Below are 17,080 nucleotides of genomic sequence, written 5' to 3'. Positions count from 1 at the left end.
GACAGATGATGTGGTATGCTTTGGATCATGAGCTGTTCCTTTCCTTCTCCATACTTTTCTCTTCCCATCATTCTGGTGCAAGTTAATCTTGGTTTCATCAGTCCAGAGAATCTTATTCCAGAACTGGGCAGGCTTTTTTAGGTGTTTGCTGGCAAAGTCTAATCTGGCCTTTCTGTTCTTGAGCAAAGTTTGCACCTTGTGAAGCCTCTGTATTTACATTCATAAAGCTGTCTCTTGACTGTAGATGTTGACAATGACATGCCTACCTCCTCAAGAGTGTTCTTGCCCTGGCTAGATGTTGTGAAAGGGTTCCTCTTCACCATGAGCAGAATTCTGTAGTCATCCACTTTAGTTGTCTTCTGTGGTCTTCCAGGCCTTTTGCTGTTGCTGAGCTTGCCAGTTAATTCCTTCTTTCTCAGGATGTTCCAAACTGTTGTATTGGCCACTCCCAAATGTTTCTGCTATCGGTCTGATGGGTTTATTTTGTTCTCTCAGCCTAATGGCGGCCTCCTTCACTTGCATGGACACCTCTTTGGACCTCATGTTGAGAGTTCCAGTGAACAGCTACCAAATGCAGATGTAACACTCAGAACCACCTCCAGGCCTTTTATCTGCTTGATTGATCATGGGGTACCCAGGATACAGGCCACACCTGGCCATGCAGCTACTTGTCAACCATTCGTTCCATTACTTATGAGCCACCAACGATGGGTATGTGTGTATGCCACTGGCTGTAGTTCCTGAATGGTTAGTGCCCCACTTTTGTCAAACCCCTTGAATGACAGCTGAAAGTCCTGACTTCACTCCCATCTGGGTGTGTTTCCTTTCAACTTCAAAGTGGTGGTGTATAGAGGCCAAATGCCAAAACAGTTATCCTTGTTCCAGTCCTGACTGTATTTTACAAAGATTAAAGGTGTAATCCAGTTAATCATTCCCGTGCAGGAGAGATTTGTAAGCTGTGTTACTGAAAGGGCCTTGGGTTGGAAAGGCCCCTTGTGGTTCATAAGCCACTACCTTCATGTGAGGCACGTGAACCACTTCGCCATATTGGTCCTTGGTGTGCACAGTGACAATTGTTGGCCAGCCGCAGCGAATGTCATCTTTATTTAGGATCAAAGATGTTTTCTGGGGATCCGCATAGGAGTCTGGTTGAAGCCACCTAAGGAGAAGACCATTTAGCACCCTGTCAAATTCCCCGTCTCTGCAGAGGTACAACATCAGAGGAAGGCCATAACAACACATTAAAAAAGGGAAATCAAAGCCTTCTGGCACAAAAAAGGAACACAAATTTCTAGCGCAGTAACATAACAATAAATTTTTTATCTTTTGCAGCAAAGCCTTTTGTCATCGTGTACATACAAAACACTTGCTTTGATGTTCGGTTAGCATTTCTGCCATTTTAAATAGTAATTTCTTTCCAAATGTTAACAGGTCCTGAGCTGCATTTATTAAAAGCTACCAACATATTCAAGGCTTAGGGCACAATCAACACAGCTAAGGCAAGAGACTGGAAAGAAGGCACCATTCTTGGGTGCCAGAGCATCCACATTAATTAAAAATAAAGGCATCCTAACAGCGGTGGTTGTGAACAAAACCTAGCTACTGAAGTACCTCGCAAGTCGCCCACCACTTGACCCTGGCACGCAGGAGATGAAATCCTCCAGAAATGACTGTTCATTGCTTTGAACTTGCAATGGGAGATTTCCTTCAAGTGCCTCCAAGATAGTTGGTGAATGAGACAAGGCGAGCCCTTTTCCCAGGATGCCTGAGTGAGATTTACAAACCTGGCAGAGACAGAAAACAATTATTATCTACTGAAAGCAGCCCTCAACCCCTACCTTTGCAAACAAGATTACCTGACCAATACATAAAATTATTTACAATATTCACTTATTTTACTTCTAAAATTAGAAACCAACCTGTTACAAATATTGAGACTGGTGCACACTTATGAAATACAGTAATTGTACTGCAAGCACAATTTTAAAGTCAACCATCAATGGGGAGGCACTCCAAACCTATTACTGACACCTTGGAATGGCCGTGGGAAGGGCCTCCAGAGTTATCTGAAAAGAGCACTGGGCATCTCCTCTAGGCCTTCTTCAAATGAGAGGCTGCACCCTTTGTAAAGCCACTCTAACAAACCCTGGTATGGCTACCCAGAAGTTTTCTCTGTGTGAGTAACAGAAAAATACGAGGCTGAATCTGAAAGGAATGGACAGCGGCTAGTGCCAACGGTGTCTGGAGAGACAAGCAGACACAGGAAGGCCCATGACCAAGAGGGAGCTAGCTTTAGTGGGGTGAATCTGGGCTACCTGCAGAGCCGCCTCCTCCAGCATCTCAAGATCTTCCTCCAATTCATTGCCTGTTCACAACAGGAAACAATGGCACACAATTAAAACATATTCTGAAAGGATACAGGCCCTTTTCCTAACCCACCCAGTATGATAAATTAGAGTGTATTTATTAACCAATTTTATATGATTGCTCATCTCACCAACGGAACTCTGGGCAGCAAACTGAAGATCAATCAATGGATCAAAATTGACTAAAAGAACCAGGTCAAGGCCCCTGAAAAATCTCCTCACCTGCACATCAACCTTAGGTGCGCTGGGCTCCACTAATGTCTGGCCTTGGGGAAAGCGGCTCTCCAGAAGTCTAGCCTGCCCCCTGAATCTTGGGGGGTGAGGGAGGCTGTTCCGCGCAGCAGGCGCCATGACTGAGGAGGCATGCTTCCTAGCTCCACCAGGTGGCCCTGTTTCCCAGAGGGGACCCAGAGTATGCCTGCCCTAGTGGATCTGGTGGGATGGGCAGAGATAAGTAACCTGGCCCCATGCCAGGTAGGGCTTCAAAGGTGACAACCAGTCCCTTGAATTCCACCTAGAAGTCTGCTGGAGCCCACAGGAGTGGGCTGTGAAGAATAGAATAGAATAGAATAGAATTAAAATAATAAATAAAATAAAATAAAATAAAATAAAATAAAATAAAATAAAATAAAATAATAAAATAAAATAATAAAATAAAATAAAATAAAATAAAATAAAATAAAATAAAATAAAATAATAAAATATAAAATAAAATAAAATAAAATTAGCAGTGGCGTTACCATGAGTGCCCAAGGCTGCACACATCCCTGTATTCTGGACCATCTCTGAGGGCAGCCCATGTAGAGTCTCTAAGGCATGAACTGTGAGCAGCACCTCCTACCTAGGAACAGTGCCAATGGGTGCACAAAGGCCCTCCTGGCCACAGCTGAGCTGTGACAACTAGGTCCTCCCTTGATCTCATCTACTCCTGTCCCTAGGAAAGCTGTCCACCATTGCTGAGATGGCCGTCCCAACTCTTCTGCTAAAAGTCTATGAGATATGCAGCTGAGGCCACTAGGGAGCTCATTCTGTTAACTCCAGGGAGAGAGAACCAAAAACACTATTTGAACACTAGAAACAGTTATTTTTCTCGATTCCACTAGATGAAAAAGTCAAAAATGTTGAAACACTGCTTAATAAACAAAGAAACAACTTCAGAAGAATAGGTAATTCCTAACATATTTTCATTTTCAAAAATTGCTATAGATTATCTAGAAGTAATTAAAAGGCCAGAATCCGCAGAATTGCTAATAAGCTGCTCTGCGCCACGTGAGGCTGGACTGCAGCAAGTCCCCCATGGAAGTAGCAGCTGTGTGTGTCTTGTAGCAAGTCTCCCCCAAAGTTGGAGTGAACCTCAAAACCAATCTGCGTCAGGCCAGGGCTGCTATTTGACGAAGGCCTTGAGAGGACACAAGACCTAGAGAAGATGAGGAGAAGATGCTGCCATCTTCTTCCTTCAGTGACAAAGCACCTTGCTAATCCCTGAGCGCAGGTTCTTAATTCACACCAAATTCTGCCAGGCCTGCCCTTAAGAGGTAACATACCAACGGGAAGGGCCAGGTCTTTCTTCATCAGAGCCGCTGCGCACGCACCTCCTAGATTGGCCAGCTCTTTCTCGAGCTGAATGATGCCCTTGAAACAAGCAAAGAAGACAGGAAACACACTTTGTTTTGGCCCACCTGAAGGCGTGTAACACACCCAGGAGAGGTACAGCTTGCTGGCTTTCAGACTCTTCGGGGTCAGGCAGTGTTTGCCCCAAAGGGTCCTGCGCATCCAGCGTTCTCACGAGATGCGCAAGGAAAGCCACATGTGGGTTGCGATTGTTTCAAAGGAGAACGGCTAGAGAGAAACAATGTGGTTTTCCCCTTTGCGCCTCTGAGGAGGTCCACATATTTCTTTATTCATTTCTTAGATTCATATTCCACCTCTCATTCAGGGACTCAATCGGCCTGCAAAACAGCCCCTGCTCCTATTTTTCTTCACAACCACCGCCTGGTTGGGCTCAGAGAGGGAGAGGCTGCCCCAGAGTTTCCCACCGAGGGTCTGCAGCTGAGGGCGGGCTAGGCCCTGGGTCTCCTCAGTGCTGGCCCGACCGCTGAGCCGCTTGACCGCCCCAGCCCCCAGGGAAAGCCACAGCATTCCAGGCTGCTGGTAGACCGTAGGGCCTGAGCCAGTTAACCACGGTCTCGTGACTGGCAGGTTAGATGCGCTGCTCTGGGTGACACATGTGGCTGGCTCCACAAACTACTTGAGAAGGTCAGGAGCCCTGACTTTTAGATCGCATAAACTCTCTCCTACAATAACCCTCAATTTCTATGTATTTTTCAAAATGATGGCATTTGCTCGTAAAGCTCTGAAAGGCTGAGGCCCCACGTCACTAAAGCACCACCTTACAGGCCCCCTCGGAGCTCTTGTCTTCAGAAGCCCTCCCACACCTGCCCCTTCTCTAAATATCTCAGCACTTACTTCATCAGGTCCAGGACTAAATTCATAGCCTATTGCAAAACACTTGAAACCATAAAAAGTAGCCTTTTCATCTTTTACGTAGTCTGAGGCAGTTTCCAGTGAAAAGAGAGCTTCGTTACCTAGAAGGAAATAGCATATTTAGCAACAGAACCAAACTGAGCAACTAAGCTGCTTACAACTGAATGGAGAACCATTTGTGATTAATACTTGGAATTAAGCTGGCAGGTATGAATCTTGCACACATCCCACTCGTATCCAGGCCCAGGAGATGCAACACACTGTTCCAATAACTAGTTTGCACTGCTCTGGAATGGCATCTGCTATTGAAACCAAGCAATAATACAGATCACTCCGCACTATTTGGTTGCGAGAACAGAATGAGTTGGTGGTCTATTTTTGCAAAATGCTTCTGTAGATCACCAATAGGAAGTTTTAGATTTCCTGACTATTGAGCCGTCAATACCACATTAGCAGAAGGACAGACTTGCTGCTTCATGAGACCTAGATTTCAGATCTCTGAATGAAGAAATGTGAACAAAACAAATTAATACCACCCAACACACCATTTTAATTCATTAAAAATGAAAGGATTTTTCATCTGGGCGAAATCAGAATGAACTTTCTCAGATTAGTTTGAGTGAATTTCTGATCCAACCATTCTAACTAAAGGTTTAAAATGAGAATTACCCGGTAGCACTAGCACCATCGTGGGCCAACCCGCCGAGCCAGAGAACCTCTTCAGTTCTATCCATGAGTTAAGGTTTTCATGGACGGATGCCTGCTTGGGTGCAAACCCCGAACTCTGGACAACCCGGGCAGGGATGAGCAGACGCAGGACGTCCTCCGACTGGGCGGTCCCACACTGGCCATCAAACTCTACCGTGATCCACCGGACGCATTCCGGAAAGGACACCTGGAAGAGGAGGGAAGCACAAGGAAGCCCCTGCTGTCATCGTGACTGGACCAAGCCAGAAGGTACTTAGCTGGCCTCAGGTTGCCTGACCTCCCAGTATCTGAGGGATGCCTGCCCACGTGCATTTTGGACCCTGCAGAGACTCTAGGCCTGCAAGCCACGCAGCCAGACTGCGGGGAGAGGAGGCTGTGGAGGAAACCGCAGCCCCTCTTTGGGCGTCCCCTTTTAACCGCCTATTGTCCTGACAAGCAGGAACCACGCCGAGATGAGGAATAAGGCTCTAGTGTTTTATTTCTGCTACAGCAGACAGAAAATCCTACCAAACTGAAGAAGCGTGGGAAAACCCAGACAGATAAACCCCAAAAGTCAAGGCAGGTCTGTTCTGTGTCTCTTTGAATGACAGCTCAAATTGTCTCTACTACGCATGCGTTTTCCCCCCTGGATAGGGGCCCCCGCCTGCTCACCATCAGTGCTCATGACACCTATACTGGCTCTAACCTAAAACCATGACTCCTCATTCAAACCTACATCTTCCTTGCTCAGAGCACTGAGTTATGCCACTCGGGTGCTTGCGGCCGACACCTTCCTTAGCTACTCAAAGGCTGCATTTCCCGAACTGGCTTGCGGGGCAAATTAAAAGAGCCTCGAAGGGGATTATGGGAAGCCCACCTTGTAGTGGGTGACACACGCTGGCTTGTACGGGTGTTCGCTCTCGACAACAGCATAGTGGTTAGAGGTAGTGCATGCAGAAAGGCCTTGCTCGGGCTGGTTCCCAGTGGCGCTGTCCGTGGACTGATTAGGGTTGAAGGACGGAGGGGTGTACCTCTGATTCAGAACAGCGACGGGTGGAAGCAGCTGCTGAACCAGGCCAAAGACCTCAACGGCAACCTGCGGGGCGACAAAGACAGGCTGAGGCAGGGCCAGAGCATGCAGAGTTGACCGAGATCATGGCACCATGGTGGGAAGTGTGATGCTCCTTTGTGTGAGCGATGGGATTCTCTTGCTGGCCTTGTTGCGAGCCGCCCAGGAGTCTGAGACAGGCAGCCATAAATAAAAACCTGAAAAAATGTTGGTGCCCTTCTTTGAAAGATGTCAGGTCAGCATTCTCATTTTAGCTCTGTCTACACAGGGGCTTGATGTAAACAAGAAAAGTGTATTTTTAAGTAAGTCAGATGGCACTAACCCCAAAATATTTTTAAAGATTCAATTTCTTTTCTTGGTTATAGTATTAGGATTTGAGACCACTTCCACTCTCTCTTGAGTCCTGGACATAGAAAATGGGCTTTCCAAATTGCTGAATCCAGGACTTCTTGCTGAAACATGAAAAGGCTTGATACTGAAACCCATCTAAAAAGCTAACAATGCCAGTTTTATGGCTCCAGGTTTGTAACCACCGAACAAGAGCACTGACTGAATTGTATTTTGGAAGCTTTCAAATATCCCTCATGCAACAATTACAACATAAACACAATGACTTGTGATGGACCAGAAATCATAACATATATTGTTAAATATAAAACAGATGAACAATTTCAATTTAATCTTCTGGAATATAAGAATCTGAAACCCAACCAGGTATCGGCTAAGTAAGCATGACATCATACGTAGATTCACCCAGGATTCATCTTATGGTCTTTAAAACCCTATGAACTGTTTGGAGAACATACCTTGGGAATAGCTGCTGCAACGGGTTCTATGTGGGCTATCATTAGAGGAAGGAGCATAGAAAAGAGGCTGGAAGAACTGAGCAGCTCAGGGATGTCCTCAGCTGTAAATAAAAAGATGGTTCGGACATTAAGAGTGTTTATGAAGGGACACGTTACTCCCTGGAATAATCAGGACCCTGCACCGTGCCTCTGAAAATTCACCTTCAGTTTCGTCAATACAGAGACTATCCGGCTTCTCTGTTGCTGCAGTTCTCCATTGAGCCCACTGGCTCCCTGCTTCACTCAAGCTACAGTCGCAGCCGGGATGCCGGGGGAGCCCAGCACTTACCACTCCGACTGATGGCTATTCCCTCAGTCCCTTTCTCCACCTTCAGGCAGAATGGGCACTCTGTGCCTCTTATTTCTCTATTACAGAGATAATTAACCGATCATTGGTGATGACAAAGCTCAACTTTTCTAGATCTCCACATGGAAAATGAATGGGCAGGGGAGCCCGATTTCAAGAAGCTCTTACCCACTTCCTCCAAAGGAAGCTGACGGACGTGCCTCCTGCTATGGACAGCTGCCCTAATTGCTGGCGACTCAGTTTTTTATGAGGCCGCTGCCTGGACGGCGGGAACAGACTGAATGAGCCCATCCCAAGGTTCTTCACAGAGCTTAAAATGCATTCTTACCGTCTACGGCGAGAGCCCTGTGCAAGAGATCTTTAGCCGCTCGAACCACTGCACTCACAACAGAAAGCGCTCTGCTACAATTCTTATCTTCTTCGTTGGCTTTATTTAAGAGCTGTGATTGCAAATCTCCATCATACTCACTTCTGGAAAAATGGGGAAAAGTCAATCAGAGAAGTTTTAAAACAAACTGGTACCTCAACAGACTTAGGTGTGGGCACACAACCCTCCCCACAGCACGGCTCAGACCGTGTAAAAGAGCAGTGTTAAAAAGAGTATGCCAACGTATCTCTATTCTAGCAAGATTTTTTGCTTCAAATCTTCATGCCAGATTCCACTTATTATGTATTCTTTTAAATACTGTAAGCTACCCATAGTCTTTTTGGAGTCAGGTGGCCTCAAAATCCAATAAGTAAATAAAAAAATACTTTCTTCAGAAATCACTAACATAACACCACTTTCATTTAAACACATTCACCTTTGTTGCGTTTAAAAGTACCATCTAATAAAACTCATTTGTACCTATAATAAAGAATCTGAGGAATCTGGCCCCGGGTCTGATTTGTGCCGTTGCTGCTCAAACTACAAGTACTGAAAGTAAAGGCCACGCCATCTGGACACTGGACAGTAGTCATGCCTCCATCTCCGTTGGCTGTGCGACTCCCGTAGTTCCTCAAACGGACAGCGTATTTCACATTTTCCTTCAAACATAATGCCATAGTGAACTAAGGTAAACTTTTCCATTTATTTTTATACAGCAGAGTCTTAAAGACAGCGTTCATAGTTTTAAAATATAAAAAGGGGCCATGTTAAATGTCAGTTGTTACAGGATTATTCTTGCTGAAATAATGTAATTATTCCATTGACCATGAAGCGTACCAATCGTTTTGTCATACCAGTGTTTTCTGCTATTATATCTTAACATGGAGCAGGCCCCTCCTGGCACTCCCCAAGGCCTTTTCAGGTTACAGTACCAAAATTTGGTAGCAAAGGGTAATTTTCAGTGCTGTTATTTGTCTCCCCCATCTCGTTTAAAACTGTTTAATGCTTAAAATCAGTACACAAATCTTTGGGGCATTTAGCACATTTATTCTGCATAATCCTCTAAACTAAAAGATGGGGCATTAATTTTGGCCCACTGTATCTGTTTTATCATTATGTTCCCAACCACATTCCCTGAACCCCTTGGAGGTGAACAACAACTTAAAGAAAGAACAGTACTGCCCTTTCCCACTGCTGCCTTGGGTAGTCAGAAGTAAAAATAATAATTAACTTGCTAGGTGTTAGAAGTGGAGGTCTTCAAGAGATTTGGGTTTTTCACAGTAAAACATAGAATAGTTGCATATTTTGCTGTATTTACCTTCAGAGGAACGACTTTGTCAAGTTTAATTTCTGCAATCTCACTTGGGGAATCATCTGTGGTATATGTTCCTTTAACTAATTCTAGAGATGTCCATCTATGAGAATGAGTCGAATCTCCTGTATGATCACTCTAAATTAAAAAAAAATCATTTTAATGCAGCTGTACTGTTAATAATAATAATAATCCAAAAGGATGGTATAAAAATCAGAACATATGCCCTACAAGCATATACTTTTTCTTACTAGCTTAAAGTGTCACACCTCCCTCACAAGTCCATGATATGGTAAATTTAATGCAGGTGCTAAGAGTGCTCCTAGGGATTAACAATTTCCTCCTCCCCTTCCCACACACATATGTAATGCACGTCTGCACACCCAAACACACAGAAACGCATGAAATAGATTTATTGCATTTATATGAAAAGAAGATGACCCTGATTCCCAGCAAAGAATATCCTGTAAACTCCCTGAACTCCCAACCTTATCTTCCTTGGTTGTGACTCCTACTGAAACTCATCAAGTCTATTTTTGTTCCTCAACAGATATACCCCTATGACATACAGGTGGAAAAATGGAGGACTAGCCCGTCTCTGCACACCAGGGACAACCCTGAGGCAAAGACCAGCAGCCGGGCGGTGCGCCTGAGCCGGTGGAGCTTCTCTGGACAAGGAGAAAGCCACGGACCACCCGCTCAAGCTCCAGAGGGCTGATCCTCCCAAGGAAGCCAGCAAGATGCAGAGGAACTCTGTAGGCACCTAAGTAAGTGTACCTTCGACCCGTAGGAAGGACTATAGTAAAAAGAAGGAAACAACTATAAGGATTTAAAAGGATTTAAAGCATAAAGCTTGCCAGGAACTTGGAGTGCAAAAGTTAAAAATGGACAGCTAAATTTGGAGCATTGCTTTTATTTACAAGGTACTCTGGAATTAATTAATTAAATAATACATACCTCTGTGGGAAAGAGAATTGTTTAAACTTGCTAAGGAGGACAATTAGTTGACTTTGTTAAACCAAGAGATAATTAGAGAAAGAAGGGAAACAGGATATTGTGACATACAGTATTATACGACTACAGGAATATGGAGTGCCGAAAGGCCTAAACGGTTACGGATATAGAATAAAAACCCCTCTCCACTTTTTTGCTTTTGACTCCTCCTTTCTGGATTACAATTTTTTTAAAAAATGGCTACGACTAGAAAGACAGTGAAGGCTACAGAAACAGGGAGGAGAGGATTGTTTAAGGAAGGGCAACAGGGATTACACCAGAGTCTTTACAAAGGGTGTTTGAGGAGTTACAGCAGAATGTCACAGCAAGAGAGAATGTATGAAAGATTTACAATATGGAAGAAAAGATCAATAAAAAATTGGAAGAATCTATACTACAGATGAGTGGAGAAATTAAACAAATTGAAGAAAAAATAGAAATTTTGGAAAATAAATAAATGGAGAGATGGAAAAAGATTTAGGCAACATAACACTATTGGAATTAGGGGAGAAAGAATTTTGTAAGATTGAGGGCAGTTCTAGAGGAACCTGGTGAGGATATTAGAGAATAAGTTGTAGAATCCTTAACAAAATTTTTGGAATGGGATGAAGAAGATATGGATGCAGAAGTGGGCAAAGAATACAGCAGTAATACAAAACTAAGAAAAATACCAAAAGATGTACACTTTATCAGGAGGAAGACAAGAGACCATGTTCTTCAACCACTAAGTACCACTCATTCAATGCTATCACAACCTTGAATGGTTGTTGAATAAGTGGCTGGTAAGCAAGGACAAGCTGTATAAGGAAAAAAAAAAGACAAAAAATATTCAAACTACAAAAATTTCGGACAAGAATTTATATCGGCAGGAACAGCCAAGAAAATGGAGTTGTTTCATTTATAAACCCATAGCTACAACCAAAATTAATAATGAATGACTATGGCTAATATGTAGGGGTTGAAATCAAGTGGAATGAAACCAAAGTTATGATATCGGGAATATCAATCCCAAAATATCAAAGCTATATTTTTACAGGACTTATGTAAAAATTAATAAACTTGTCTTATGAAAACTGATTCTTCTCGGAGATTGGAATGGAGTGGTCTGTCCACAGAAAGACAGAACTTCTATGAAAGGAATTAAATCAACACAAGGAATTAAATCAACACAAATTGCCAAAAATATTTTTTGAAATGATGGACAACTTTGAGCGTGTGTATATATGTGTGTGTGTGTGTGTGTATGCATAAAAATGGTGATTCCAGAGAATATATGTATTTTTTTGCAAGACATAGATCTTTCTCAAGAATAGATACAGTATGTTCTGGATTTCTAAGAAGCTTGCTACATGTACAAATAAAGTAGAAATATTACCAAAAACTTTTTTAGATCACAACCCAGTGATCTGAACATATAAGAGGAAAGATAGAACCTCTAGAAGGAGGTTAAATGAAATTTCGTCACAAAAAGAATAATTGAGGACTGTAAAAAGAAGTGAAAGAATTTTACAAGATTAATTTAAATAAAGGTACTGATATAGGGACAGTATGGGAAGCAAGTAAAGAGTTTGAGAGGACAATTTATACAACAGAATGGAAACCTGAAAAGGCAGAGAGAAGATGCAAAAGACTTCAGTGGAGATAAAAATGAAACAGGATGAATTAAAGAGGTCTCTAGGCAGGAAAAACAGGGATGCGGTGGCGCTGCGGGTTAAACCGCTGAGCTTGCCGATTGGAAGGTCGGTGGTTCGAATCTGCGTGACAGGGTGAGCTCCCGTTGCCAGTCCCAGCTCCTGCCAACGTAGCAGTTCGAAAATATGCAAATGTGAGTAGATCAATAGGTACCGCTTCGGCAGGCAGGTAACGGCGTTCCATTTAGTCATGCTGGCCACATGACCATGGAAGTGTCTACGGACAAACGCTGGCTCTTTGGCTTTGAAACAGAGACGAGCACCGCCCCCTAGAGTCGGACACGACTGGACTTAATGTCAAGGGAAACCTCTACCTTTTACTAGGCAGGAAAAACATCTCATAGCAAAGTAAACTTCTACAGAACCAGCTATCAAGATCCACTGATAGAGGAAAATGGAGATGAAGTCAAGAGAACAACTGTCTGCAGAGGGATTTAGTTTTCAAAGGTTTTCATATGCACAATTAAAAGAGAGACCTAATATAGATAAAAAGATAACGGGAATCGAACAGCATAAGATAGAATTTGAAAATGAATTGTGTAGAAATGATGAACATGTGATAGCAAAAATGTATGTTTGTTTGTTGAGATTTGAAACAGAAGAGGAACAAATTAAAGATTACATGATAAAATGGGCTAAGAATTTTGGTTATAACATACAGATGGATCAATGGGAGAAAATGTGGGTAAATGGGACGAAATTCACATTGTGTTATAATTTAAGAGAGAAATTTTACAAAATGATGTACCATTGGTATAGGACTCCAGATAAATTATCTAAGGTGTATAAAGGTACTTCTCGTCAATGTTGGAAATGTGGAAAAAAAGGACATTTTACCATGCATGGTGGTCTTGTGAAAAAGCAAAAAAACAAACAAACATATAATTATACAAAGAATTTTAAAGATTAATATTGAGAAGAAATCAGAACTTTTTATTGGGACATATGGAGAGTCAATTAGAAAAGACTCGTGGAAGACTGATTTTATATATGGTAACTGCAGCAAGATTATTGTATGCGCAATGATGAAGAAATACTGAAACACCCCAGTGGAGGAACGGATTGTGAAAAAGGAGTGAATAAGGGGCCGAAGACAATGAATTTGTTTGTAACTGTTGGAAAGAAGGCCAAAAATTACTTATTTTTTCTGATTGTTTCTTTAATTATCTTTTTTCCCTTCTCTGTCTTGCATTCTTTTATTTATTTATCAATCAATCAATCAATCAATCAATCAATCAAACAAACAAACAAATTTGTCACCGCCCATCTCCTCCGAGCAGTGGAACTCTGGGCAGTTTACAATATAAAACAATAAATATATAATAAAATTTGAATATAAAACACATTATAAACAATTTCACAGAGCTACCAAATATAATAAAATCCAGATGGCTAGGGTCTCATTCAGTCATTGTATAGGAGGGGCACTTCAAGGTACTAGCCAGCCTCAAGTATGACTATTCTCCTCCCTGCCCCAAGCCCGGTGGCAGAGCCAGGTCTTCAACTTCCTCCGGAAGGCTAGGAGTGATGGGGCTAATCTCACCTCTGGGGGCAAGATGTTCCAGAGGGTGGGTGCTACTGCAGAGAAGGCCCGCCTCCTGGACCCTGCCAGATGGAATTCTCTTATCAACGGGGTCCATAGCATGCCCTCTCTGCATGATCGGGTGGGGCGGGCTGATGAAATGGGGAAGAGGCAGTCCCTTAGATAACCTGGTCCCATGCCATGTAGGGCTTTATAGGTGATAACCAACACCTTGAATTGGACCCGGAAGCAGACTGGTATCCAATGCAGCTCGCGTAGCAAAAGGTGTTATGTGAGCCCTTCTAGGGGCACCAAAAATAGCCCGTGCAGCCACATTCTGGACCAGCTGAAGCTTCTGGATACGCTTCAAGGGTAGCCCCATGTAGGGCGCATTGCAGTAATCTATATGGGAGATAACAAGGGCATGAATGTTTGTTTCCTGATCCAGGAAAGGGCGTAATTGGTGCACAACACGAAGCTGTGCAAAGGCCCTTCTGGCCATGGCTGCCACCTGCTCTTTGAGCAGGAGCCGTGAGTCCACAAGGACCCCCAAGTTTTGCACCAGGTCTGTCTGGGGCAGTGCAACCCCTTCCAGAACCAAAGATGACAAAGTCCTGGATACAGAAGAGCTCTTAACCCACAGCCACTCCGTCTTACCAGGGTTCAGCTGAAGCCTGTTGTTCCCCATCCAGGCCCCTACAGCCCCCAGGCACCTGGAAAGGGCAGCTACGGCATCACTTACCTCACCTGGGATGGAGATATACAATTGAGTATCGTCAGCATACTGATGATACCTCATCCCCTGGTGACGATGATCTCACTCAGCGGTTTCATGTAGATGTTGAATAGGAGAGGAGAGAGAACTGAACCCTGTGGCACCCCACAAAGGAGGGGTCGAGGGTCGGATCTCTCACTCCCTATCACCACCGATTGGGACCGGCCCTGGAGGAAGGAGGTGAACCAGCGTAGAACCACGCCACCCACCCCCAACTCCCTGAGCCGACCCAAAAGGATACCATGGTTGATGGTATCGAAAGCTGCTGAGAGGTCAAGAAGAGCAAGGATGGATGCACTACCCCCATCCCGCTCCTGCCAGAGATCATCCATAAGTGCGACCAATGCTGTTTCCGTCCCGTATCTGGGCCTGAAACCTGACTGAAAGGCGTCTAGATAATCAATTTCCTCCAGAACCCTCTGGAGCTTTAATGCCACCACTTTCTCAACCACTTTCCCCAAAAAAGGTAGGTGGGAGACCGGACAAAAATTATCCAGTATAGTAGGGTCCACCGATGGTTTCTTGAGGAGAGGGTGTACCAGCGCCTCCTTAAAGGCAGTTGGAAACACCCCCTCCCTCAAGGATGTATTGACCGTCGCCTGGACCCAGCCACATGTCACCTCCTGGGCAGCTTTCACCAGCCAGGAGGGACATGGGTCTAGATGACAAGTTGTGGCATTTACTGTCTGGAGGATCCTGTCCACTTCCTCAGGTCCAACAGGATCAAACTGTTCCCAGATAACATGGTAAGTATGATCCCTGGGTATCTCCACAGACCATGCCTCATGCTTGGAATCTAATGTAGAACGGATCCAAGCGATTTTGTCTTGCAGATGCTCCGAAAACTCCTTTACATGGCCCTGTAGGTGGGTCACTGCACCTACCTTCCCCAAGAGAGATTGCGTGATTTTAAACAGGGCTGTTGAGTGGCATTCTGCAGGGCGGAAAAGTATTGACGCTTCGCTGCCCTTATCGCCACCAGGTAGGCCTTAATAGCGGCTCTAACTAGTGTTCGGTTGGATTCGGTCTTTGTCTTCCTCCGGCTGTGCTCTAGACTTCTCTTAATCCTCTTCAGAACCCTCAGCTCCTCTGTAAACCATGGGGAGCATCGGGTACGATGAGGTAAGAGAGGTCGCACAGGTGCGATCCTGTCCAAGGCCCCAGCCGCCTCTCTATTCCAGGCGGCGGCTAGGACCTTCGCTGGACCGTGCAGATCATCGAGTATAACCCCCAGCTCCCTCTGAAACCCTACCGGGTCCATCAGTTGCCGTGGGCGGACCAATCAAATGGGTCCAGCCTCCCTGCAGAGGGGGGTGGCATAAGAGAATCTCAGGGCCACTAGGGCGTGATCTGACCATGACAATGGGGATATCTGTAAATCTCCCCTCAGGTCACATTGCCACTGCTCTGACAAGAAAACTAAGTCCAGGGTGAGGCCACTGTCTTGAGTCGGGTCCCAAATAATCTGTGTCAGGCTCATGGCTGCCATGGTAGCCATGAACTCCCAAGCCGCCTCCGAGGCATGTCCCAGGGACAGCAGGTTGAAGTCCCCCAGAACCATAAGTCTGGGGAACTCCACCACCAACCCTGAGACTGCCTCCAGCAGCTCAAGCAGGGAGGTTGCCACGCAGCAGGGAGGCTGGTACAGCAGCAACACTCCCAACTGTTCTCGGGCACCCAACTTGAAGAACAGGGTCTCACAGCCAGCCACTTGTGGGGCAGGGCCCCTGAAGGCCACCAGAGATTCCCGGATGACAACTGCCACCCCTCCTCCCCTGCCCTGGGATCTCGGCTGGTGCCATGCTGTAAACCCGGGCGGGCACATATCCCAAAGGGGCAGCCCCATTTCAGGTCCCAGCCAGGTTTCAGTAATACATGCCAGGTCTGCCCCCTCCTCAGTGATCAAGTCACATATGAGGGGGGCCTTGTTATTAACTGACCTGGCATTAAAAAGCAGCAGCCAGGGACCAGGGCCCCTATGGATCTGCTGACCAGGGCCTGGGTCTGAGCACAGAGGGCTGGAACACGCCACCAGTAGCAGACACCGGGAGCGTCTTCCCCGAAGATGGCCTGACCTCCGGCTCCTGCCATAACATCCCCTGCCCATCACCTCAGAGCCGCCCTAAAACCCCCAGAGACTCCAAATCCACCTAGCCCCACTCCTGCACCTCCGGAGTCCCCAACTTGAAATAGAGGTCCCTCCATCCACTCACACACCCTCACACATACACAGTTACCCACAGGGCAATGGCAGGCCCTCCGGTGCACCAGCTCATGCTCTCGGCACCGTCTGGGCCCAGCCATCACCAACTCATTCACTCTTCAGTCACAATGCTCCCTGTTTGGCCTCTCTCACTGGTCAGCCAGGGGCATCTCATTCGCTCCCCCTCACCTCCTGCCTCTTTTTTTCTTTATATATTTTTCTTTATATATATTTTCTTTTCTTTATATATTTTTCTATTACAGGTAGTCCTCACTTAACAACCCTAATTGGGACCAGCAACTCCACTAAGCAAAGCGGTTGTTAAGTGAAACATGTGACTGCCCTGCTTAGCAATGGCAGTTCTGGCAGTCCCTGTTGCCTTCATTAAGTGAATCCAGTGCACACATTAGGTGAGGATCCATCCCAATCCAAGCCATTCCCGGCTCGGTCCCTCCCAGA

At 45.1% G+C, this 17,080-nt stretch overlaps 1 protein-coding gene across 9 annotated transcripts in view; it reads right to left on the bottom strand.

Annotated features, from left to right (window-relative positions):
• Positions 1 to 17,080, bottom strand: part of MYCBP2 (MYC binding protein 2) — a 132,435-nt gene that overhangs the window by 63,981 nt on the left and 51,374 nt on the right. For all 9 annotated transcript variants that reach the window (XM_063304509.1, XM_063304505.1, XM_063304506.1 and 6 more), the window contains exons 35-45: positions 9,444 to 9,575; positions 8,606 to 8,784; positions 8,087 to 8,229; positions 7,413 to 7,513; positions 6,415 to 6,633; positions 5,520 to 5,745; positions 4,833 to 4,951; positions 3,911 to 3,998; positions 2,316 to 2,365; positions 1,612 to 1,784; positions 1,015 to 1,159 (exon numbers count right to left, since the gene is read on the bottom strand). In XM_063304509.1, the coding sequence (XP_063160579.1) occupies positions 1,015 to 1,159; positions 1,612 to 1,784; positions 2,316 to 2,365; positions 3,911 to 3,998; positions 4,833 to 4,951; positions 5,520 to 5,745; positions 6,415 to 6,633; positions 7,413 to 7,513; positions 8,087 to 8,229; positions 8,606 to 8,784; positions 9,444 to 9,575 (1,575 nt within the window). The remainder of the gene's footprint in view (positions 1 to 1,014; positions 1,160 to 1,611; positions 1,785 to 2,315; positions 2,366 to 3,910; positions 3,999 to 4,832; positions 4,952 to 5,519; positions 5,746 to 6,414; positions 6,634 to 7,412; positions 7,514 to 8,086; positions 8,230 to 8,605; positions 8,785 to 9,443; positions 9,576 to 17,080) is intronic.

Source organism: Candoia aspera, chromosome 5, assembly GCF_035149785.1.
Source record: "Candoia aspera isolate rCanAsp1 chromosome 5, rCanAsp1.hap2, whole genome shotgun sequence".
NCBI classification, from domain to species: Eukaryota; Metazoa; Chordata; class Lepidosauria; order Squamata; family Boidae; genus Candoia; species Candoia aspera.
Note: the sequence above shows the minus strand (reverse complement) of the source record. Positions and strands in the feature narration are given on the sequence as shown.